General features: G+C 38.2%; 1 protein-coding gene across 5 annotated transcripts in view; it reads left to right on the top strand.

The window, feature by feature from the left end:
* The window catches only part of Fsip1 (fibrous sheath interacting protein 1), a 200,751-nt gene that overhangs the window by 47,347 nt on the left and 126,206 nt on the right, over positions 1-27,198 (top strand). For all 5 annotated transcript variants that reach the window (XM_074065636.1, XM_074065635.1, XM_074065634.1 and 2 more), the window contains one exon: positions 2,736-2,873. In XM_074065636.1, coding sequence (XP_073921737.1) covers positions 2,736-2,873 — 138 coding nt within the window. The remainder of the gene's footprint in view (positions 1-2,735; positions 2,874-27,198) is intronic.

The raw sequence follows: 27,198 nt of genomic DNA, 5'->3' as shown, positions 1-27,198 counted from the left end.
GGCAAAATAGTTTCTGCCGGGTATTGAGGGGGTGGAAGGGAGAGGGAGGGGGTGGGGTGGGTGGTAAGGGAGGGGGGAGGGGGGAGAAATGAAACAAACATTGTATGCACATATGAATTAAAAAAAAATAAAAAGGAGCATTAAGTCACTCAGGAACTAGCCACAGTGGGTAGGGGAAGAAAAACCTCCATAATGAAGCTCAGGAAGAGCCAGAGTACTGGCCCCCAGAGGCATAAGAATGGAGGATGTGGGAAGAGAGTTAACCAGCTCTTCCCCTTCCTCATGAGAGCTGAGGTGAACTCCCTAACTCTGTTTCCTGGGAATTTGATAAAAGTTGGAATGCCACCAAGGTGGGGAGGCAACTTTGTTTATGCTAAAAATGACCTCTGGGGTTGGGAGAATCCTAAAGACCTCACGGGGAATCCATATTTGGGCTTCCTTAAGTGCAGTGTCCCTTGTGTCTGTAATTCCAGCACCCACATTGGATTTCATTTTTTGAATTAAAGTACAGACATTAAACACTGTGGCGGCTTCTGAGTAGTATATATTAATTTCTGGACATTTCATATAAATGGAATCATATAATATGAGGTCTTTTATTCATTTAGAATAATTCAAGGTGCATCCAAATTATGTTATTTACCAGTACTTCATTCCTTTATTGTTCATTACATAAAGTGATGCGTTCATTGTGACCTGCTTCACTCTTTTTTATTGTTGAATTAGCATTCCCTTGTATGGAGACATCGAAGTGTATTTATCTATTCATCAGGTGATGGACATTTGGGTTGCTTTCACTTTTGACTATTATGAATAACACTGCTATGACCATTTATTTACAAACACGTATTCGTGATAATAGTTTAGTCTCTGGATGCTTCAGTTTGTGTTGGGATACAGAATGTCACTGTCTAGGAAGTGACTGTGTGGCACATGCAATAAAGGAACACGAAGCATGGCTGAGAGAAAAATACAATCTTCCTGACTGTGCCAGGCAATACTGACAGTAGATATATTCTTGAGCTGTGTTCAGAGTAGGTTGGAGTCTGCGCAGGGAGTTGGAGGGTGGTGGTGTGGAGTGGTGGAGAGCGAGCAGTATGAAATGTGGCTGGGGTTTTCAATCTGAGACCTAAGCAGTGGGAGATGAGATGGAAGGGACAGACAGGTCCCAGACCAGAACTACTTGGTACCTTGTTCTGGGGCTTCTCTGCAGAGGGTGAATGAATGGGGTGACTGGTAGCATTGAGAGAAGTCAGGAGGCTCATGCAGTAACTTAAGTCACTAAATCAAATAACTCCGCTTCAGGTTGTCAGTCCTTAGCTCTCCTTGGGAATCAGAATCTCTTGGATGGAAGGTGGGCATTTGCATTCTGTCGTAGGCTCTGTGGAGGATTCTGAGACACACTGGAGCTTGACAATACAGGTGAACCCTGGTGAGGTCTGAACTAAAGCAGTGGGAAAGAATGAATGCCTTGATTAGAGAGGTGTTGGAACTTAGGTTGGCGAGCATTCCTGGTGATCAACAGGGGTAGGAATGAGAGAGGGGGAGGATTCTGTTCCCACAAATGCAATTAGAAATGTTGTTCATGTCGGTTTCCTGTGTGGCAGCATGGAATGGGAGATTTGTGGGAGAGAAGAGAGAGGAAATTTAGTTTTAGTTATAGGATTGACTTACTGTCAAGAAATACCCATTTAACATACATGAGTTTATGGGTCATTTCAGTGTGAGATTTGCATATGTTCTGAAAATGTATCTTAATAAGATTTACCCCCTCCCTTATTCTCCCTCTTCTGTTTTCCCCCTTTCTTAGATCTGTTTCAACAGGTTTCATTATTTTCATATGTGTATACAAAGCATATCCACCATGTTTGCCCTCCTTCACCTCTCTGCTTACCATCCCACTCCTACTGGTACCCACACCTGGACAGGACCTATTTTACCTTACTGTCATTCATTTTTTAAAGTGCATATTGATTGTTCAAGGGAGGTTTGCCGTGGTAAGAAATACCCATTTTATCACTTAGAACTACTATTTTTGATCAAGTATGATTCTTCAATACCAATATTATTTGTAGCAATGAGTTATCTTCTTTATAAAGCTTATATACTCTTTTCAAAGGACATATTCAGGTCATGTTTCTTAGGCACTAAGCACTAATCTTTGTTGCATATTTGTGTTATGATGACTTTTAGGCTAGGACTCATCATTCTTACCAATTTATAGGTGATGAAAATGAAGCAGGAGAAGTCAGTTCATTTCTGTAAGGTCATTTTAGTCAGGAGCCAGGGGGCACCAAGATTCAAAACTCATGACATTGCTAAGGCCAGGTTTTCCATTATTTTCTACCTGCTTCTAACAACATGGATAAGCAGGTTTAAAAATTACTTATATTTGATGAACTTGAAGTCCAGAGAAACTTTAGTTTGTCTAAGGGCTCAAGCTGGTAAGTATCAGATCAGGACCAGAACTTAGGTCTCTCCCTACCCCTGGTCTTTTCATTATATCTTCCTGCTTTCCTGATGATTCCAGAAGTTGAGCTTATTCCCCTACTTTCTTTCTTCTGTACGGTTGGACTTTTACTCCCTTAAATAGGGCAATTTAAAAGAATTATAAATGCAGTTTTGAAGGGAAGGATCGAGAAGCACAGTGGATCCTCAAGGCACAAGTGCTTTGGAGGGTTTTGTGACATTGGCACATTGCCAGCCTGGGAATGACTTTTTTTTTTTTTAATTAGAATCCTGACCTTAATGATGAAAGAAATATGGAAATAACTCCAGGAGAAAAGGTGCTTCGGAACACCAAAGAGCAACGGGATCAGCAAACCCGACTGAGAGAGATAGACGAAAAGCTGAGAAAGATTAAGGAAAATGTGGTAGGCCTTTTCTATTTAAAATCTAATTGTAGCTAATAATTGTACTAAAAAGTCAATGTTTCTTTTGACGGTGTTATGACTGTTCTTATGTATTATTCAGACATGCAAATTTGTTATTAAGAATTTAAGTAAAAGCTAGCCAAGTGCAGGTGGCTCACATCTTTAATCCTAGCTACTTGGGAGCTGAGATCAGAAGGATCATGGCTCAAGGCCAATCTGTACAAAAAGTTGAAGAGACCCCATCTCAACCAATAGTTGGGTGCAATGGTGTGTGTCTGCATCCCAGTGATGGTGGAAAGCTTCAAATGGGAAGATTTTGATCCAGGAAGGCCTGGGCAAAAAGCAAACCCTTCTCCTCAAAATAACAGAGCAAAAAATAGATTGGAGCAATGGCTCAAGTGATAGAGCTGAGCGCCTATCCAGAAGGGCAAAGTTCTGAGTTGAAACCCCAGTATTGAGGGGGAAAAAGAATTTAAGGAAAAGCTAAGGATATGATTCAAAGGACTTAAATGGTATTATATTATCTAATGTATATAACATAATAATATTTTATGTAATTTATATAACATAATAATCCTATAAAATACTATCTGAAATCAGAATAATAATCCATAATTCTAGTGGTCTGTGTCCAACAGTGACACAAATATTCTTTTTTTGTGGAAAAATTTGGTAGTTCTTCATGAAAACATTTTTATATATTGAGTTTATAGCTTAAATATTCCCACTTTTTGTTTATAATTAAGGATATGTTAACCATTAACTAGTTTTAATACATTCTAAATCCTTTTGAACCTGCTATATGTTTTCTTGTTCACAATTTGAAGACATATCATTATTGATGAGAGAAAGCTCATAGCAATTGACTTAAATGGTCTATTGAAAGTTACTTTTGGAAGTTGAGTGACATTTTTAGGAGTATGGAAGATTGTCTTTTATATTTAAAAAGTAGTTTACTGCCTACAATATGGTTTCTGAATAATAGCTTCTGACCAGTGGAACAGAATAGAGGATCCAGATATGAAGCCACACAACTATAAGCAACTTATCTTTGACAAAGGAGCTAAAAATATACAATGGAGAAATAGCAGCCTCTTCAACAAAAACTGCTGGGAAAACTGGTTAGCAGTCTGCAAAAAACTGAAACTAGATCCATGTATATCACCCTATACCAAGATTAACTCAAAATGGATCAAGGATCTTAATATCAGACCCCAAACTCTTAAGTTGATACAAGAAAGAGTAGGAAATACTCTGGAGTTAGTAGGTATAGGTAAGAACTTTCTCAATGAAACCCCAGCAGCACAGCAACTAAGAGATAGCATAGATAAATGGGACCTCATAAAACTAAAAAGCTTCTGTTCATCAAAAGAAATGGTCTCTAAACTGAAGAGAACACCCACAGAGTGGGAGAAAATATTTGCCAATTATACATCAGACAAAGGACTGATAACCAGAATATACAGGGAACTTAAAAAACTAAATTCTCCCAAAACTAATGAACCAATAAAGAAATGGGCAGGTGAACTAAACAGAACTTTCTCAAAAGAAGAAATTCAAATGGCCAGAAAACACATGAAAAAATGCTCACCATCTCTAGCAATAAAGGAAATGCAAATTAAAACCACACTAAGATTCCACCTCACCCCTGTTAGAATAGCCATCATCAGCAACACCACCAACAACAGGTGTTGGCGAGGATGCGGGGAAAAAGGAACCCTCTTACACTGTTGGTGGGAATGTAGACTAGTACAACCACTCTGGAAAAAAATTTGGAGGCTACTTAAAAAGCTGGACATCGATCTACCATTTGATCCAGCAATACCACTCTTGGGGATATACCCAAAAGACTGTTACTCCAGAGGCACCTGCACATCCATGTTTATTGCGGCACTATTCACAATAGCCAAGTTATGGAAACAGCCAAGATGCCCCAGCACTGACGAATGGATTAAGAAAATGTGGTATCTATACACAATGGAATTTTATGCAGCCATGAAGAAGAACGAAATGTTATCATTCGCTGGTAAATGGATGGAATTGGAGAACATCATTCTGAGTGAGGTTAGCCTGGCTCAAAAGACCAAAAATCGTATGTTCTCCCTCATATGTGGACATTAGATCAAGGGCAAACACAACAAGGGGATTGGACTATGAGCACATGATAAAAGCGAGAGCACACAAGGGAGGGGTGAGGATAGGTAAGACACCTAAAAAACTAGCTAGCATTTGTTGCCCTTAATGCAGAGAAACTAAAGCAGATACCTTAAAGCAACTGAGGCCAATAGGAAAAGGGGAACAGGTACTAGAGAAAAGGTTAGATCAAAAAGAATTAACCTAGAAGGTAACACCCATGCACAGGAAATCAATGTGAGTCAATGCCCTGTATAGCTATCCTTATCTCAACCAGCAAAACCCCTTGTTCCTTCCTATTATTGCTTATACTCTCTCTACAACAAAATTAGAGATAAGGGCAAAATAGTTTCTGCTGGGTATTGAGGGGGGGAGCGGGAGGGGGTGGAGTGGGTGGTAAGGGAGGGGGTGGGGGCAGGGGGGAGAAATAAACCAAGCCTTGTATGCACATATGAATAATAAAAGAAAAATGAAAAAAAAAAATAATAGCTTCTGGAAATGACTTACTCTCTAGCTTACTCTTGTCCTGCAGTGGAACATCATTTCAGAAGGTGATGTGTGATCACAGAATTTGGTGATTTAAAGACCAAATTCATGTCAGTCATAGGGATGGGAAAGAAGGGGCTAAGAGAAATCTAGGAGCCCTGCAGGCTCCTCCTGGAGATGCAGGAGTGATTTGTGAATAAGGCTGGAAAAGTGACTTGATTCTGTTTCTGATGGTAGGCTGCACCTATTGATGTCTTGATGATTGTCTTGGTCAAGATTGGTCCAAGAAGTGTGGTTCGGTTCATTCTGTAGGTGGTGGTATTGTGTCTACCAATGAGTTTTAGCGATTAGGAGCGAGGGGAAGCAGACACAATGAAGTGAGGTTGAAGCCCACAAACCTGATGTGAGATTCAACAGGCCCACAGGCCTGTAAAGCAGCAAGATAGTGCAACCCTCATGGACAGCCTCTCCATCATTTGTCACACATATGGCACCTCTAATCCCTGATTTTTTCCATCCAGCTCAGAAAGTTGCTCTCTATTTTGGGGGCTTCTCTGTTCATTCTTCTAGCCCCACTTTTTTTGCTGTATATTATTCCCCTGAGTTATAATCCTGTTATGTAAGGTTCTATACATGGACATTAAGAGTCAGAATGCTACCACCTCAAAAAATTGTTTATGGAGCTCAGAACTTGGCAAATCAAGTATCCATCACAGTTTTATTTTGAAAAGAATGCTACAACTTACATAGTTTTTCTTTCTCTATAAAAAAAGAGCAGAATTCTTGGGTTTGAACTCAATTTTGCCTTTACTAGCTCTGTGGCCTTGGGCAGGCCACCTGATCACTCTGTGCTTCAGCTCCCAGGTCGATATCATGTTATGATCAAATTTGTATATGTGTTGCTTAGAGCATGCTTGCAACATTTTAAGTGCTGCATACCTATTGTTCTAGTTCTTGTTATCACTGATATTTTTATATAAGCTATTTCTAAGATGAGGAGAGGAGGACGTAGTATAGAGGGTGAAATTGAAGATGGAGGGGCGATAGCTGGAAAAGAACCAAGAGGTCCATTTCTTGACTCGAGGAAAGAATGGCAGGGTAGGCCCAGAAAGGCACGTCTAGAAATGAAGAGAAAGCAAGAAGCTTGCTCTGTACATTAGAGGTCAGGCTATGTGACTAGAGTGAGAGGGTAGAGTGGGGTAGAAGAAGGGAGGAAAGGCATGGGATAGACCCTGTCAGGATGAGAACAGTGTGCTGGTGAGAATGAAGACAGCCCTGCCAAGGGACTAGTCCCAGCTATGATGAGGAAATGGAGACAGTGGATGGTGGGTCCAGGCAGGGTGAGGAGAGGCTGCGTGATTGTAATTAAAGGTCATGTGCATGGAAGCCACACTAGGAATCTCTCTGTATACCTATCTTTTTTTCAAGCTAGCAAAAATGCTATGTCTTTCTTATTATCTCTTATGTGTTCTCCTCAACAAAATTGGAAAAGCAGAGGGTAGAACAGGTTCTGCCTGGAAGTGGGGGGGGGGCGGGCAGTGAGAAATGGCCCAAACAATGTATGCACATATGAATAAATGAATAAACAATGAAAAGTGTTTTTAAACTCTAGAAAAAAAATATCAAAGGGGCAAATGGGGATCTCTGTGATTTCATAACTGAAAAAAAAAAGAAACAAATGTGACATGTGTACCTCAGATACCAGCCCCTTTGCTTTGTTTTGACCCAGTCTCATAACTTACAGTATCTACACAGCACAGAATGGCACGCAGCCATCAAAAGAATGCGGTATATCTACCTATCCATCTTGAAAAGGAGAAAGATCCTGTGTATAAGACAGTGGTCAGTGTGATTACACTAAAAAGTCATGGACAGCTGGGTGTGGTGGCTTATGCTTATAATCCCAGGTACTTGGGAGGTGGCCTGGGTATAAATGCAAGAGCCTGTTTGAAACACAACGAAAGCAGAAAAGGCTGGGAGCATGGCTCAAGTGATGGAGCACCTGCATGGCTAACACAGGGCTCCAAGTTCAAACTCCAGTACTTCCAAAAGAAAAAAAAAAGTTATTGAAAAATCCTGGAAGGAGGTAGACCAAATATTTAATAGTGATTACTTTTAGTGAGGATGAGGGTGGAAAGAGAGGGAAAAAGGAAATTCAGGTTTTATAACAATAAAAATACAGTATTTAAAGGGAAAAGTGTTTTGGGATTATGGGTTATTTTTATGTTCTTTCTTGTGGTTTTCTCTATTTCCCTGATTTCTGAGATATACAAGTGTTGCATTTGTAAACAAAAATTAATGCTTATTAATATTAATTTATATTGATACATACAGATGACCATTACTTATTGTCTCTCAATAAGTGATCTTCAAACATGTAGAAAAAGTATGAGTCATCCCAAGGGTAATGTTCAGCTTTACGAGAAATTATGATTGATATTCAGACAACGTTCAGGCACTATGTCCACATGTCAGACCAGCAAGAGTAGCAACGTGACACTTGTGTGTTAGCAGGAGCAGTGTGGATATGGGCGGCAGTGGTATTTGAACAAACTCCTAAAATTGGTTATAGTTCCCCTAAAAACAATTGATTAATGAATAGGATGGTGACTGTAATATTATTTCTGTTTTACCTATATTGTTCTAATTTTAAAAATCTTCCCCAAAAATAACACCCAACCAAAACCAAGGCAGATAACTTAAATGCTCTCACATAAATGAAGAGCAGAACAACTTACACAATATTGGTACAATTAATAGTATAGTAGGACAATAAAAATGATATGTACGTGGACTTTGTCACTGTAGGACTGGTAACTGGAACCAAATGATACAAAACAGAACAATAGAAATGTAAGGTAGATTTTATCGACTATATGTAACATGTGCACACACTAGAACACATACATGTGTTAATAGCTTTTACCCTTATTAGATTATTTTCTACTTTCTGTTAATTTGTCTTTTTTCCTAAAGAAAGGGAGTCATAATTGAGGACACTTAATAATTTCGCTGTTTTATCTAAGTGGTTAAATGATAGACTTTTGAACAATTTAAATAAATAATAGCAATTTGTTTTGTTTAATTTTCCTGAAGTATTGAGTGTTCCACTGTGATAATAAGGATTCTTGTTTTGTTTTTTTTTTTCTTAAATAACATCTTTAACTTCTAGGGTAAGGTAAAAATCCCTTCAATGTAGTTGTATAATCTACCTTTCACAAATCAAAGCAATTCAATTCTTTATTCAATTCTTTATTAATGATGAAGGGCTCACTGACCTATGAATGATGAAGTGCTCTTGAAGATGGTTTGTCAGCATTGTTAGGAAAAGCTTTCTGCGGTTCCAGTGGTTCCAAGTGCATCGACCACACTTTCTAGTCTTTATTGTGTCCCCATTCACTGTTTTCATCACTTGAAGTCTCTACTGTTTCTCCACACGTTCTTCCCCTGTGTGGTTTCCTGGAAACCACAGAGCTTGGGCTTGTTTGGTGAGCTGCATTATCATAGTTTCAGAGCATTCAGCACCCTGAGCCCTGTTGCTAAGCAGTGAGGACAGGAATGTGGCTCTCGAAGGATGGTAAATCCTGTGCCCTTATTCTTACTTGACATGCTCTTGTCACTTAACCTGACATAAGAATATATAGACCCTGGGTCAGAAGAGTAGGGCATTTCTCCTTCTCAGAGAATGGAAGGAGGGTCTACCTCCAGTTCTTAAATACACTATAGAATCAATTCTAGAATGTGAGAGCTGAAGGGGCCTTGGTCACGTGAGCCAGTTCCAGGGATTAGAAACCAAAGTGCTGAATAGCTAAATGGTTTTTCAAAAACTCACAAATAGTTAATAGTAGACTTGTACCAATCCTCAGTGCTTCTGACACCTCAATCTGCAAATTTTTCACTAAATCCAAACTCCCGAAATCGTATCTGTGTAGTTCAGCTAATTTTCAGCTAGGATTTGTGGTCACCCAAAAATGTGGGCTTTCATTCTAAAACCTTTAAGCTGTTACTAACCAGATAAACATCTTTTCCAAATGTAGCAGACCTCTAAACAAATCTGTTTGTGGTTGAACTGGAAGACCAGCTGGTGTGCTTTGGAAATTTATACTTTAAGTAAGGCCTGAATTGGAAAAGCACTTAGACTTTTTCTGGTGCCATTGTTTAGAACTGTCTTTTTTTCATTTGTAACAGCTTTTATGAAGATGGATAAAATAATAGCACTGATACATAAAATGGTGATGGCAGGTATATGGAATAATGATACAAAATATCTGGTTGTGAAATTTGAGAGATTTTTATGTTAATAGTTAAACTTTAAGAAATTTGTTCACATAATCATAGGCACATTTTAGAACAAGTAAGTAGATCATAAAATTTCTAGGAGCACATGTATATTTCTACAATATTTGATGCAGAAATCTTGGAAAGACTCCTTACAAAATAATATCACTTAGTGGTTGAGAAATAGTCTGTAGCACAGTTAGCAATTCATGGCTGGCATTCAGGAATTATTCCAGAATTAATAACCTTGTAAAAGTTATTGGATATGTATTATAAGTGAATATAATATAAGATAAATTGAAAACACAATTAGCTGGAGTGCTTTGGAAGGAAAATGTTAAAGAAAACTTTTCATTAATTTGTTTCAACTATCATTTTTATTTTTAATTAAAAATTGTTTTTGCAGTGCTAGAGAATGAACCAGGGCCTCCTGCATGCTAGGCAAGCACTCTAACCCTGAACTGTCACCTCAGCCCATCAATGATCATTTTAAGTTCATTAAAATATATTAATAGATTGCAGTTTCACATTCACTTTGGAACAAGAGAAGCAATAAATTTACTTTGTATATGCAGTCTGTTCTCTAAAAACATTAAACATTACTAAGACTGGTTCTAGAGTATGATTTTTTCACAACTATTATGATGTAGACTTGATATTGTGATAGAATGTGTAGGTGTTGTGCTGTTTCTGAGTGATAAAGTACTGTATTTTGCAAAGCATCTTACCACTGAAAGTTATGATGGCAACTTGATGTTACAATATTACCTGTTTAAAGCTTTATTGTTGAGCAGAAGCTCTAGAATAAGGCTAATTGTGTTTTAGCACAGCTCACCTTTTGCTTTGTCAATTAGTTTTCAAAGTTCATTATGGGTTGAGGCATGGAACAACTGCCTATACGTGCATCAAGAAGTGACCATAGTGGTCTACTCCCATTGCCTGCATGTGGGGCAGGAAGTGTTCCTTCCTATCTTTCTCCTACTTCTCCTTCTTTATCCTCTTGTACTAAAATAAGTCCTTGCTAAAACCTTAAAAAACCCAAACAAAAAGAAATAAGCAAATAATTTAACTTTTAAGTATAATAAAATAAAATGAGTAATATAAAAATTAATACACTATATACACACACACAAAACATTTAACCAGTATAGCATGCATTGAGGTGAATGTAGAATGTAGGTATACATAGTCAAAAATTACAACAATTTTACAGCCACATGTTAAGTCTATTATTTGGGTGTTAGCATGGGGTACTAATGCTGTTGTTACTTTTTCTAACACCTAATGCCATTTATAATACATTTTTGAATGATTATTTCCCAAGTGAGATGTATTCACATGTAGTTTTTAATCCCTTCCTTATTTTTTAGCCAACACAGACAGCTTTTTTTTTTTTTAACAGACCATCAGATCTAAGAGCTACAATATCCATCCCACCTATAGTTTTACTTTTCAGTTTAGTTATTCCTGGTCCACAGTGGTTCAAAAATATTAAATGGAAAATTCTAGAAATAATCATGCATAAGGGTCAGAGGTGATAGTTCAATACATGAGATGATCAGGTTGGGGTGATAAGCACTACCAGCTCCATGGACTTTGATCATTTCTATATGTGGGAACTTTTTTGCTCTCCTACTTATTTTGAAATGTATCATAGGTTATTGTAACCAATTATTATTGTGTTTTGATGCCCCATATCTCACTTCTTTCTGTCTCCCTCCTCTGGTCCTTCCAAGTTCCTAGAGACCACTATTCCATGCCATTCTTTGAGATTAGGTTCTTAGTTTCTGCAAATGAGTGAAAGAACATGTGGTATTTGTCTTTCTGTGTCTGCTTATTTCACAACACAAACACAGTGACCTCTAGTCCCACCCAAGTCACTGCAGATGACAGGATTCCATTCCCCTTTTATGGCTGAATAACATGTTATGTGCATATTTACACCATGTTTTTCTTATTCACTCACTAACTGATGGACAACTTGGTTGGTTCCATATTGTGTGTATTATGAGTAATGCTGCAGTGAACATGGGGATGCAGTTTCTCTCAGATTTCATCTGCCTTGGATATGTACCCAGGGGTGGGATTGCTGAGTTTTGATAGAGGTCGCTATTTAGTTTTTAAAGGGGGTCTCCATACTGCCTTACATAATTGCTGTATTAATTTTCATACCCATCAATAGTATATGAGTTCCCCTTTTTCTCCGCATCCTCACCAGCTTTTGTTATTTTTGGACTTTTTGGAAAGAACCATTCTAAATGGGCTGGTTTTGATTTGCATTTCCATGATGTTTATGGTTAATGAGTATTTTTTTCATGTACCTACTTGCCATTTGTATATCTTTTGAGAAATGTTTTTTCAGGTGGTTAGCCCATTTTAAAATTGGATTATTAACTTTTTGGTATTCAGGTTTTTTCAATTTTAATCTTTTGTTAAATATTAAAATGCAACAAGGCAATTACTACTTTCAGACACTTGAAATTGCATTTAATAAATGGATTAACTGGCTCCATTTACTATAGGAAAACAAAAACATTCAGTAATCTTTGTAAAATCCTCTCAAAGAGGTTCAGATTACAACTGCAGTGTTTATCACTTTCAATATAAGCATTTGAAAATTTGAAAATCACAGTGAGTGATATCTTTTGAGGCTTTCCCTGTAATATGTTTCTACCATCTCCTGTTCTTAGTCCACTAGTAATAACTCAACTGAAAAAAACAGGTGTGATCTGTTGTGCAGTCTACCATTTAAGGCAGGGCAGTGAGTCCCAAACCCAACTTCTATCAGCATCATTTGGGAAAACCAAGGAGATCCCTGGGCCCCCTAAGACCTAATGAAGCCATCCCTTCCACCCCAGCCTCCCCTAAGGAATATGTGGTTAGTCTTACATAATCCAGCATTTGGGATGGCTAATGGACAAAGTTATAATGAAAATACTTGTGTTTCCACAGGCCCTAGCTCACAAATTGAGATCCAGTAACAGATAAAATGTTGGATCATTAGTATTAAATGATCAGTTGAGTATAGTGACCAAGAAACATGTCTAGTGTTAACAAATCAAATCAAGCTGTCTCTGTGCCTGCTCCCATGGAAGCTAGCACCTTTCCTGATGCTGTAGAATTTAGGCAAGCAGACAGTGACCTGGACAACAAGTCAAAATGTGTTTCTAAACCATTTCCTTCCAGCTTCACTTCTCGACCTTGCTTTCATTCTGTCTCTTTTCTTACTCTGCCTTTTGCCATTCTTTCTTTCTCCCTTCTTTTTTCTCACTTCCTCTCTTTTCCTTCTTTCCTGATCATTCATTTACACCATTTTCCCATTAATTTTTTATTAGGCTATATTCTTTGTACAGGGGGAATTCATTATGACAATTCCATATAGGCTTATATTGTACCTTGTTTAGATCACCCCCACTGTCTCTCCCTCTCAACCCTCTCTCTACCCCATTTGAAACTATTGCAAGAGGTTTCTTTGTCCTGTTTCATGCCATGAGGAATAATGAACCATATGATTTGAAGGTAAATGGATGCAATTGGAGGACATCATGTTAAGTGAAGTAAGCCAGGCTCAGAAAGACAAAGGCTGCATGTTTTCTCTCATACATGGAAGACAGATCCAAAGATAAGCATGTACACAAAACCAAGCAGGATCATGTACAAACCCAGATGTAGAACATGTTTGTAATAGCATAACCATTCTTTTCTTTTCTACTTTGTCTTCATTAAAAAGTCTTCCTTACATAACATAAGCAAATTCGTACTGGAGATAGGGTGTTCATTTTGTTTTTAAAGTTTCTTGTTTATTCTAGATATGAATCCCTGATTTGGTGAATAGTTTGTAAATATTTTCTTCTACTCAGTAGGTTGTCTCTTTGCTCTTGTGAACATTTCCTTTGCTGTGCAGAAACTTCTTAGTTTGATATAATCTCATTTGTCTGTTTTTACTTTTGCTGCCTATGCTTTTGGAGATGCTATCGAAAAAAATCTTTACCTGTGCCAATATCTTGGGTGTTTCTTCTGTGTTTACTTGTAGTGATTTCATAGTCTTGGATCTTACATTTAAGTCTTTGATATATTTTGAGTTGATTTTTGTGTTTGATGAGAGGGATCTGGTTTTATCCTTTTACACCTGTATATTTAGTTTTACCTGCAATGTTTATTGAAAAGACTATCTTTTCTCTAATGTATGTTTTTGACATCTTGTAAAACATCATTTGGTTGTATGTATGTGGATTAATTTTTGTATTCTCTATTGTGTTCCACTGATGTATGGTCAATTTTTGTGCCAGTAGCATGCTGTTTTGGTTGCTACAGTTTTGTATATTCTTGTAATGTTTTGGATGTCTTGTAAGTATTGTGATGCCTCCAACAGTTTCTAAATCTTTGTTTTCCCTTAAGATTGCTTTGGCTATTCTTGCTCTTTTGTGCTTTCATATGAATTTTAGGATTGTGTTTTCTATTTCTGTGAAAAATGTCATTTTTTTTTTGGTGGAGATTGCATTGAATCTACAGATTATTTTGGGAAGTATGGTCATTTTCACAATACTAATTCTCCTGACCCATGAACATGTGATATCTTTCCATTTTTTGTGCCCTGTATAATTTCTTTCATCAATGCTTTATAATTTTTGTTGTAGAGGTCTTTAACTTCCTTTATTAAATTTATTTGTAAATGTTGTTTTGGTAGATGTTGTGAATTGGATTGCTTTCTTGATTTCTTTCTCAGCTTGGTGTATAAAATGCCACTGTTATTTGCAGGTTGATTTCTGTATTCTGCAAATGTACTGAATTTCCTTATCAGTTCTAACAGCTTTTTTGATAAGAGTGCTTAGGTTTTTCTATGTATAAAACCAAATTTCTGCAAACATGAGTAATTGCTTCCTTCAAAAATGTAGTTTTTAAAGCATGGCTGTGCTAGCAGAAATTTAAGGAAAATCCTTGAAGGACAGAAGTGACGGGACAGTATGAATTGAATGAAAGTGGTAAGTGACCACTGGAGCCAGTGGTCCTTATGTTTGTCCCCATTTTTTCTATCCATCTCCAAAGGCTTGTAGTGTGGGTTTTACAGGCCATGGATGGGGGTTCAGGAAACAGAGTCCAAGATGAGTGGGAGGTCAAATCAGAGCTCCCTCATTGGATTGGTATAGCACAGGGCTAAAACTTCAGTGGGAGAACTAGGAAAAACCTGCTCTGGAGAGAAGAATGGTGGAGATCTATCTATCTATCTATCTATCTATCTATCTATCTATCTATCTATCTATCTAATCTATCTGCTTTGGTTGTAGGTGGAATGGAAAAAAAGTCCATGAGAATTTCTAACTCATGGAGTCTTCACGGAGGTAGGTTTTGGGTTTAAGTTCACACTGCTTGTAGGCCCTGAAACATTCAAGTTGAATGTTTAGTTGAAAGTGGTCTTAGGTTGGCAGAACTCCTGGATCCTGGTAGAAAGAAAGAAAAATGCCTCTGGAAGAATGTAATTTAAGTGTAGACATTAACAAATTCCCACAAGCAACATTTAAGGGCCATGAATTCACAAAAAGAACTACATCTTCCCCTTTTCTACCAACACATGGAGAAATAAGTCACCATGAGCAGGATTTAATAGAAAAAACACACTATAGAATCAATTCCACATAGCCTGAAGAGTTTGGAACAGTCCATTTCAGAATGTAAAATAAATCTGTTTAAGGTATTTAAAGAAATAAAAGGAGCATTTCAGAGTATGGCAAAGGAAATCAAATAGAATTTACAGAAATGAAAATAAAATGACAAAGGAAATTATGGGGGTTGGTCTTTCTTTGACTCTCTGTACAGAATTCTAGTACTTATTTCTTCCTCAATTTTCCTTTTGGCAGTACTGGGGTTTGAACTTAGGGCCTTACACTTACGAAGCAGGAGCCTCTACCATTTGAATCACATCCCCAGCCCTTTTTTGCTTTAGTTTATTTTTCTGATAGGGTCTCATACTTTGCCTGGGCCAGCCTTGTTCCACAATCCTTCTACTTCTGCCTCTCACAAAGCTGGAGTTACAGTCATGCACCACCATACCTGGCTTGTTTTTTGAGATAGATTCTTACTTTTTCCTTGTGCTGGCCTCAACCCATGATGCTATTATCGCTGTTTCCTGCATAACTAGGATTATAGGCATGAGCCACCATGTCTGGCCCCCCTCTTCATTTTTCTATGCCTTTTCTAAAGCTTTGCATAATTCCTCTAATGAGACCACCATCAATCTTTTCAATGAGTCAGAGAAACATTGTCTGGTTTTCCTAGAATAACACATCAGATTCTGAGCTCTAGGGCATAAGAAAGAAAAAGGAATATAATCACACATAACCTACATTTGCAAGAATACATCACTGTTATTTTTTCTCAATTTGATGAATTTTTCCATTGTTTTGGTCTTTCTTACTGTTTCTCTTAATTTAGCTCTTTGTTCCTTAAAGCATTAGCTCTTATTATTCAAATGTATTAAAATTTTTAATAGACTTGTTTTCAGAGCATTGTTAGGTTTACAGAAAAATTGTGCAAGGAGTACAGAGTTGCTGTACACCCACCTGCAGTTCCCCCTGTGATTAGGCTTTTGCATTAAGGTGGTATGTTTATTACAATTGATGAACCAATATTGATATGTTATTGTGAACTAATTTCCATAGTTTGCATTAGAGCCCACTCCTTGTGTTGTTCAGTTCTGTGTTGCAACAAATATATAATGTTGTGATTGTAATATTACAAATAGCATCATACAGAATTTTAACTGTGCTGTGATTCCATGTTCCAAGTGTGCATTTCTTCCTCTTTCTCCCGACTCCTGGCAACCACTGATTTTAAGTTCTCTGTGATTAAAATCATCCACTTGGAATATCATCTACTTGGAATCATTCAGTGTGCAGCCTTTAAAAAATTAACAAGCCATTTTTCAAGCGGTTAAAACTGCTCAGTTTACAGGAAAAAATGAGCAAAAAGTACAGAGAGTTCCTATGTACCTTCTTACCACACTGTTCCCAGTTTCCACTACTGTTAATATCTTACATCTTGTGCTACATTGTTATAGTTGGTGAATCCATATTGATGCATTACTAACTGAAGAATATAGTTTGGTGTTCACGCTGGGCTTCACTCTGTGGGGCTTGACTAATGATGTTACCTAGATGTGTGCACATGTACTGTTCTGACATGACTGGAGCAGTAGTTTCACTACCCATGATCCCCTGTATTCACATCGCTCATTCCTCCTCCCTTCCCCATGAACCCTTGACAATGCCAATCTTTCTCCTGTCCTTTTTTCCCTTTTCAGAATGACATCTAGTTGAAATCATTACAGTATATACAATCTTCGGACTTGATTCTCCTACTTAGCAATATGTATTTAAGATTCATTCTTGTCTTATCCTGGATTGATTGCTCATTTCTTTTCCCTACTGAGATGTTCCACTGAATGGATGTACTGTGTTCACCTGTCAAAATGCAGTTTGATTGTATCCACATTTTGGCAATTTTAAATAAAGCTGCTATAAACATTCCTATGCAGGTTTTTGTGTACAAGTTTTCTATGTATTTGGTTACATGGCTAGGAGTGCAGTTGGTGGATCTTATGGTAAGCTCATTTTTAACTTTGTAAGAGCTTTCCAAACTTCCACAATGGCTGTATCATTCCCAACAGCAAAATCAGAGTTCCTGTTGCTCCATATCCTTGTGGCATTTCGTGTTGTCAATGTTTTGAATTTTAGTCATTCTCGTAGGTGTGAACTGTAATCTCATTGCTGCCTTAATCTGCAGTTGCCTGAGACAATGACATCTATACCTTTCAAGTGCCTCTTTGCCATCTGTGTATTTTCTTTGGTGAGGTGTCTGTTCAGGTCTTTTGCCTGTTTTAAAATTGGGTTGTTTGTATTCTTATTGTTGACTTTTAAGAATTCTTTGTATATTTATATTCTTATGCTTGTAACAAGAGTACAAATGCTTTATAGGGTATGGGTTTGCAATGATTTTGTCTCTTCCTGAGATTCGTCTTTTCATACTTTTAATTCCTGATACATTTTTCACTGCTTTCAAGGATGACATATTTTTGTTACGAGTAAAAAATTCCAGAATATAATTTAAAAACAATATGGCATATCGGAGTTTGAAAGAAATAATTTGAATCATGTGTCACAAAGCGGTAGAACACTGGCAGTTTTGTATAGCTCAGAGCCGTAGAAACCAAAGCTCTTTTTCTAGAGCTTTCTGCATGTGCATCCCTCAGTAAAAAACCATGATTTTGTGTTTAAGATTATTACAGACAGAAATTAAGTTCATATGGGAATGAAAAGTAGATATAAATGTTATAATAACACAGTCTCAATTTTCAAAGATAATTCTGGTTTCAGCTGCTCTATCCACCAGCCATTGAAGTAGCTGCAAGTCTAAGAACCCCTCCTATTTAAAGATACTTTAAATAGGACACAGTTACCCTGTGTCCATATTTTTGGTTCAAAAAAATCTATTCATCTTCTGTAGATGCTCAAGTATCTTTGTTTTGCCAAATTCTGCTGCTGGATTTACAACCAATTGCCTGCATAGTGGAATAGTTAGACACACACCTGTGTCTAATACCTTGTATAGACACAGGTAGACAGTTTTCCTCCCTCCTAAAGCCAAAGGACATTCTTCCAGATATTAGTAATAATTTTTTTTCTGGACCTCAAAATGGACACAAATGAGTTGATTATTATTTTCAGAGTCTTAATTCATGGCCATATTTTAAAAACCACTGTGATCAATGATGTTATAAGATTATGTTTATTTATCCTATCAAATAGAGAAAAAAATCAGATTTAATTCAATGCAGTCAAGTTTCTGTATATTTACTATGTGTAGGACTCTGGTATAGTAGGGTGTAGAGTCAAGCTTATGATTTAGTAGGAAAGGATGGGACTAGTCAGCAAGTATGATGATAGAAGATGGAGCAAAATGGCACAGCAAAGAAAGTGCTGAACTTGTTTGAAATAGGGAATATCAGAATAGAGAATAATTGTGGTGGAAGGATCTGGAAAGACTTTATGGAAAATGTGAAATCAGAGTGGATCCTTGAGGTTTCACTTGGCATAGGTGAGGGTGGGTATAAGAAAGAAGATACTGTGGAAAAGGGCCAGATGTGGAAAACTTGGGCCATTTTAGTGGCCAGAAAGGATCAGTAGCACTTATGGATTAATCATGTAAAGTCTTAACTTTCTGACAATGACACAAAGATACATGACATTTTAGAAACTTGGGTTTTGCTGCAGCAGGACTGTGAATCAGGCTTTCTTCAGGGCCCTGTGTGGGAGTGAGTTACTTAGGAGTGAGAAGTGCTCCCGGCTTGAGGGTGTGGCAACTACAGCCACTGCAGCACTCCTATTCTATGTGGCCTGGCCTGAGCCTTAACCCTGTGAGGTGTGAGATCTTGTGTTTCTGTGTCTTTGTAAGAAAAAGATCTTAACTGATTGAAAAATAAAGTGATTGAAAAATAAAGAGGGCAAAGACAGTGGTACTTCTTACCAACACAATAGCTTCCATTCTCCTCGCTTTGTGTCCAAGGTCACTGTTGGGAATTTTGTTGGGTTCATCTGTAATCTTTCTCTAGGCATTTATTCCTATCTCTTTAGTGGAATTGCAAGCATATTTGTTGTAAAGCTAGAGCTGTGGTAGACATTACCAACCACTTACTCCAAATCCATTTACTTCTCTTTCTTACTGATAAAACTCTGGGGCAGCCATGCACCTAGTAAAAAATACTCACTGTTCCAGACTCCTTTGTTCCTAGGTGGCCATGTAAACTGTTGTAGCCAGTGAAAGAAGTTTCCTGATTAAAAAGAGACTTAACTGACTTGTACCCTTGACCCTTCATCCCTTCTCTTCTGGTTGACACCTAAAAATATGTCTGAACCTTTTGGAGGCATCTTGAAATCACCAGGGCTACGTGGAAATATGGGGTTTGGAGCAGTGGTGCTATTGTGAAACCACTGCTCTATACCTCTTCTGTTTACCTGCGACTTAGGTTTCATTTAGAAAAATAAACCAACTTTGGTTTGCTGGGTTTCTTTTATGGAAACAATCCTAATCAGTAGCCCACTTCCTCGTAGGCATACATTCCTGATAGAGCACTGGGGGACTTAAGGGAATTAATGAGCTGTACAGGGAATTGCTGTGGCATGTCAGTGTATTTGTCCTGTGGGAAGCAAGTTTGAACCCCAAATGGAAAGTTAAACATTCCACCATTAGTAGTAGGGCATACCTCTTCTTCCTTGCTCAAGTGTGTGGCACAGAGGGGCAAAAGACCATGGGGAGGGGCCACTGATTATAACAGGCACAGGGTGCTCAGATTAAAGTGAGCTGGACATTCCAGTTAATACACAAGTCATTTGGGGGATAGGTTATAGATGATGGGCCTTTTGTAGAGTATGGTAGAAGGAACAAGCCTACAGAATGCCACCGATGAAGATCTTTTATTCAAAGAGAATGCTGAGTACTTGCAGACTTAAAGCAGTGGTAATAAGAATCCTGAGTATCAGCACTGTCAAAACATGCCATTTAAAATCTTCTAATAGTTACATTAGAAAAGGTAAAAAGAAACAGGTGGAATTACATTTAGCACAGATTTTCATTATTTTAGCAAACATAATCAATCAGAATGAAAATTATGAATTAAACATGTGTATTTTGTAGTAAGTCTTTGAAATCTATTGTATATATCTTGCATTCGCAGAACATCTTGAGTTGGACCAGCCACATTGCAAATCTGCACAGCCACAGGTGACATGTGACAATTGCACAAGGCAGGTCCAGAGAACAAAGTGATTTATAGTAGTATACAGGTATTTGCTTTATTTTTTTTAAATAGGCAAACATTTTCACCAAAATTCTAATTTTCTAAGGTTGCAGAAGAAACAGGTCATTATAAATTTCTAGGAGCATCTGACAGTGAAGAGAAAGGTCCCATGGGAATATTTAACTGAATGTTTGCAAAGAGAGTCTAATCTGGGTTGTTAGATTAGATATAAAAAATGATGGCTAAGAAAAAGAACTTAAATCAAACAATTATTGAAGGCACATGTGTAATCTTGGAAAAAAAACGAAAACTGCCCCTTTCACTGTTGAGGTGTATAGAAAAGCAGGAATAGTACGTCCTTTTAGAACCATTCAGTGTTGTCTACAATGATGGACATGTGCTCAGCTTGTGTCACCATTGTGTAGGTATAGCCTTTTTCTTTCCTTAAATTGGGAAGGATGAAAAAAAAGACAAATTTAGGGACTATGGGGTAGGCCGTACTCCTTACCCACACACCATAGTTCAGCCTGGACTATTATCCTGCCTGGCATTTTGCTCTTTATATGCACCCCACATACCCCCCTCCCAAATGCAAACCCACAACCCTCCATGTCCTCCTCTCTCCTCTTCTCATTCCTCTCCCTTCTACTATCTTCTCATCCCCTTTCTTCCTTTCTTCTTTGTATTTTTACAAAACCAGGATTATATTCTACACATATCTCGTAGCCTGCTCTTTCACTTAACAATACATTGTGGGAAAATTCTTGTGTTACTGTAGTATGTAAATACTCATTTTTAATAGTGTGCCTCTGTGTAGGTGTGTTTATTGGATGAGGCATCTCTTGGCTCCTAATTATTTTCAGTGTTTTTAATTATTGTGAACCATAACACAGTGAACATACTTCTCTGTGCATTTGTTTAATTATTATCTTAGGACATATTCTTTTTCATTTTTTGGCAGTACAAGGATTGAACTCAGAGCCTAGCACTTATTAGGCAAGTGCTCTACCACTTGAACCATGTCCCCAGTCCTTTTTCTTTCAGTGTGTTTTTCAGATAGGGTCTTGTGCTTTTCCTTGGGCAAACCTTGAATCATGATCCTTCTATCTCTGCCTCCTAAGAAGCTGGGATTACAGGCATGAACTATCATGTTTGGCTCTTAGCTATATTCTTAAGTGAAACTGCTGACAGTATATGTGTGAAGCATTTGGCTAAGTGTTGTCAAATTGGTCTTCAGAAAGGGAGTTTAATTTATACTTTCCATAACCATGTTCCAGAACACTGTGTCTGTGCCCATAGTGTTAGCTAGTGTTCTTTTTGCCAATCTGATAGTTTTAAAATGATGTCATGCTTAATTTATGTTTTTTTGGTTTGTAGAGAATTTGGACAGTATTTCCAAGTGTTTATTAATATTTTTTATCTTTGAACATTTTAAAAATTAAGGTATTTTTCTTTTGAAAAGCTGTCTTTATGTATGGAGGACATATTTTCTTTGTCACACTTGTCACAGATTTACCCTTCTTCCAAAATGTTAATTCTACTCACTGTTCTCAGTATTAAAGTTTTGTGAGGTGCTGTTTTTCCACTTTGTTTTAATTTGGAGTCATTTATGAGAAATGTATTTTGGCTGTTGCAACTTGCTTTGTGGTTTACGAAATGATCCATCAAAAGTATTTATATCCTTTCATGGATAAACCCTGCCTCTTCTCTTGCCTCTGCTCTGAGTGAGTATTGCCAGCGAAGCTGCCATCTAGTTACACTCTTGCTAAAGCGGTGCTACTGGCTTTGAAGTTTGCTGCTAATCTCTTACTGCTCAGCCACATTTCTGAGAAGCTACGGTTTAGATAAGCAATGACAAGTACAAACATTGAAGAGTGTAATTTTTCCTCTTAATCAAGCCTACTTTTATTACTTAAATTTGATGTTCATTGGGGAGAAAATGCATTATTTTTATTTTTATTTGTTCTGTCTCTACATTATATGAAAATGCACGATTCACATGACCTCAGATTGCCCTCCAGAAAGATTTCTTATTCAAGCCAAGTCCCCGGTACTCAGTGAACTCTTAACAGTGTGTTGAGATTTAAATTCCTATATCCAGTGGGTCTTTCCATAGAGTGGAAAGTCTACCCGTTGCCTTAATTTTGGGTATGAAAGTAACATGGTTATATTAAGACTGACTGAAAGATAATACAGTAAGCCTGTCTTATTGTGGACTTATTACACATGGTTTTGACCAAGTGTGGTCAAAAACAAATAAAAATCAAAGAAATTTCAAAAACACTCTGCACTTGTGGAGAGAAGGTCTCAGTTCTTCATTAAGATCAGTTGTGTTTAAATTGTGATCTGGTGAGTGTTCCCAGACCCTCATTTTGTGAAAAGCAAACGGTGTCCCAAAAGCAAGGTAAAAATGAATGTGCTTAACTGAAGTGATAAAGTGAAAACGTGAGCTCTGTTCAAAGGTGGCCTGTCTCTAGTGGAAGTTGGGCAGCATTATAGGAGAAACGAATCCAGCATGCGGGTGCAGCACTGAACTCTGTGCACCCTGAGCGTGTGCAGGTTTTCCTCAACGGTGGTCTCCTTGGAACTACAGACCCACAAACACCAAGGGTCTACTGTAACATTAAATCCCTGTCTCTAAGAATTTAAAATTATATACAGGACACAAGGAAAAACATAAGTAGTGGGAATATTAAACAATAATTTAAAGGTTTTAAGGATAAAGTGTGGAAGAGAGAAGGTGGTACTTTGGCAAGAAGGAAAGAACACTTGATAGGTAAAACTTGAGATATCATTCAGAGAAGAGTGAGACAAGGAGAGGACTGTTGGGTTCTGGATGTCACAAGGATATGGTGGGGATGGGCAGCCATGGGAGGCAAGCTGGCAATGACTAGCAGTGCATCTTGATGTAGAGGTCAAGGACTAACCCTGGGTGGGCAGGTAGAGCCTTTTCAAAATGGTGAACATGGCTATTGCATGCAGCTCAAGAACATAGGTTGAGATGCTGACATATGCAAAGATTAGAGAAGTACACCAACATCATCTCAAGATCTAAACCCTGTGGTTCTAGGTCTCCATTTACTGTGGGAGTGCAAATCCGACTGACAAATAATGGGCTATGAATCTGTGAATGTGAATCTGCAATTAGTTGGCTAAAGAAGGCTTTAAATATGGGTCAGAGTTATAATTCAAACTTTGCATATATATATATAGGCATGAGAGTATGTAGTTGTCAAGAATTTTGTGTATATAATTTGGATTTTTTTAAAAGGTGGATTCTGTTTTATAGTGTTTGGTGGGTTTTAGGCATCAACTGAAAACCTTTAGATAAATTTCATAATTCTTAAAAACTGATATTTTGATTTCTGTGATCTTGATGCTGGGTTAGGAAATTCCCAGTGATAACCCAGAATAATGGAACGAGATCTCAAGGCTTCCATGGAAGTGGCTACATGGTGAAGTCCTTGAGTCTCAGTGAAAAAATAGATACCTTGGTGTCATTTGCAGAGCACAATTGTTCCCTTGGTTTTGATAGTGCATCATAGTTTGCCAAGTGCTTATTCCTATGCAGTTTAAAAAGCAGTTAATTTATTTGGCAAATAATAATTGTATTTGTGGGATACAATGTGATGTTTTGATGAATGTATACATTGTGGAAGAATTAAATCAGGCTAATTAACAGATATCTTATTGTATTTTTTTTGTAGTGAGAATGTTTAATATCTATTCTTGTATGTTTCCAGAAGTTTTGATTTGATCTTTGTGAAAACCTTGGAGATAGTTGGCATAGCCATCACTACCTCTGTTTTCACAGGTAATGATACCAAGACAGAGGGCTTAGTGGCTTGCTGTTGCCCTTGTTTCCTGACTCGCAGGAGAAAGCTATATGGTCTTTAGCATTGTCGATTGATTACAGCTTCTTAATTAGATGATAGTATTCTTGATTTTCTTCTTTGTCATGCCATTCTGTTTCAGATTTAGAGAAGTTTGTATTCAAATACCTTTCAGAGTATAACTCCCCTAAGCAGATTGTTAAGATTCTTACTCTTACTCTGGCAGATGTTTTGAAAACACTAGGTATTGGGATAAACCAACAACTGTGTGCTTAGCTTCATCCTTTGTAGGGATTTTTGTAGCAATTAAGCACAGAGAGTAAAGTGGGCAGACAAGTCTTTTCACTAGCCCATGGCTAGGGAGTGTGCCTCATTCATTAAATACATCTGCAAGGGCACAAAAACCGGTCCTTTCAAGTCCTTTTTATTCTGTTTTTGTGGCTTGTATACTTGACTGTTCAGAAGCTACCAGACCATAAAATCCAGCCAGTGAGAAGATTGGAAGTCATGGAGCCCAAAGGTTTATTAAGTGAAGTGAAACTCCATTGTTTTGTGCATGTGTTAAATAATGCTGTCAGTGCAAGACTGCTACAAATTCCCGGCTAGTAATAACATGAATCGCACTTTGTGGCTTCAGAAGGAGATAAAAGCAAGCTCTGAGTCAGCAGCTGATGAGACCGTGGCACACATCAGCGCTGGTATCCCGAGGACTTTCCTTCTGGCAGATGCTGGCCCTCTGGCAGCAGAGCTCCTATTATCATATAAATTAAGCTGGGGAATGAGTGGAGGGTGCCTGGCCCTTCTGCTGGTACCCAGGTTGCAAGGGCTGCAATGCCAAGCAGGCCTGATGCTGGCTGGTGCTGGTGGGGTAGTGTGGTTGGGGGGGGCAGGGGGGACTGGGCTCCCCTCTCTGCTTTCTTCTCATCCAGATGGATTAGAGAAACAGTAAGTGCCAACATGAGAACCGTTCTTTTTCTCTTTTTTCCTCTTTTCTTCTTCTTCCTCTTTTTTCTTTTTTAAGTCCTACAGCATTCCACAAATTAGCCTAATTCATCCTGCTTTAATTCACAGGCACTAATTATGTTTCAGCACACATTCTTACACACTAAATTATAAGTATCCTTATTTTAATCACTTGTAACTCATCCTGAAATTGGGGATTTAGTACTTTCCACTTGTAGGATAACAGGCTTTGCCATGTTGTGAGATGGGATTAAACCCTTCACTTCGGATGTGTAGTTGAAGATAGGGGAGGATGCATTATTTTTTCCTAAAGAGATCTGTATTTTCTTCCAGGGTGTGATTTAGAGCTTTCTAATGTCCTTTTTAAATTTGCGACATGGGGTCTCCTGTGTAGGGATATGAATTGATAAGCACAATTTGTAGAAACATAATTATAGTACTTACAGTTGAATAATAATTTATAGTTGCAAAGTACTTCCCATAGAAACAATTTTGTTTGGAGTTTAAATAACCCTCAGCGTGGGCAATTTAGGGATTATCATGAGGCAGTTGTTGAAGACCACACGCTTGCTTGGTTGGTTGGTGGTAGCACGGCTGGCACTAGGGCATAAGTCCCACCTCTGTTGGGTGGGTGGTGGAGGTCTCTCTCCCTGAACCTCGTGGTGCACATGAGGTGCACATGGTGCTCTTTCCCTGAACCACAGGGATTCTCTTTTCCTATCAACTTTCTTTATATTTTTATGAGACTTTCTGGAAATTCCTTAATTTGTAGTATGTAAAGAGGATCCCTTATGGTCATTCTACAAAATTTTACATTTTACTGATAGCATAAAGCAGGGCATTAAAAATTTTGGCAAAGAATTGCTATTCTAGCTTCTTAAATAAGTTCTCTACCTCTTACTGTCTCTATCTTTATCTCTGCCTCTGTGTCTCCTTCCCTCTTTTCCTCCCTCCCTCTCAGGATTTTAAGCCTGTTGAAAACTGCGAAGAAGATGGTTTGATTGATGACTGTGCCCTTGAGAACCTGTAGTCAGATGGGAGAGATTAGATGTGTTCTCTTCAGAGCAAAGCTGTGGAAGAATGGAGTTGGTGGAGAGCCACTGAAGTCTCCAGCCCAGCTCCCCCCCTCCCCTTCGTCACATCCTGCTGCCAGCTGAATCTCATCTGTACTTCATCTGGGCTCTCTCCCTTAAAGGAGGAGACTCTGTGGAAAGACTTATGGAGCTTAATGCCTTGAAGAAGGGGGCAAACATTCAGCCTTGCTGGTGTCAGGCAGGGCCACTGGGTCCCTGGGCATTGTGGGAGGTGATTGGCGAAGGGCATGGAGGGACTGCAATCCGATGAGCTCCATTTGATTTGTGCACTCCCTAGTACACTGCTTGTTGTTACACCAGAGGCTCTGCTTATAGCCAGGCCCTTCAGTGGGTTGCTTGTACCGTGCCAGGCACCTTTTCCAACTTGATCAGAGGCCTCTTACCTGTGAACCCTCCCCTGTTGCCAACAGTCAGACCAGGAACAACTGCATCACCATTTGTACTTGTCACCCCATCACCAAGGCCAGATGCTTCCCATCTTTTCTCTAAACTGAGAAGAATGTCTTGGCACCAGGCTCTTAGGTGAACACAGATGGTCATCTAAACACTTGAGTTGACTTCTAATTATGCAAATGTAAAACACTATTCTGGAGGAAATTGGTGGCCAAAGACACCAGTTTCCTTTAGCATGCACTGCTGGTTGTGTGCACAGGGGAGCAGGGACTTCCTGGATGAAGAGGGTACTGGACTCTAATTATATTCTCTTTTTGGGTTCATTTTTAGTAGAACCTGTCTCAGGGATTGCTAGT

The sequence above is a fragment of the Castor canadensis genome, chromosome 2 (assembly GCF_047511655.1).
Source record: "Castor canadensis chromosome 2, mCasCan1.hap1v2, whole genome shotgun sequence".
In the NCBI taxonomy this organism is placed as follows: domain Eukaryota; kingdom Metazoa; phylum Chordata; class Mammalia; order Rodentia; family Castoridae; genus Castor; species Castor canadensis.
Note: the sequence above shows the minus strand (reverse complement) of the source record. Positions and strands in the feature narration are given on the sequence as shown.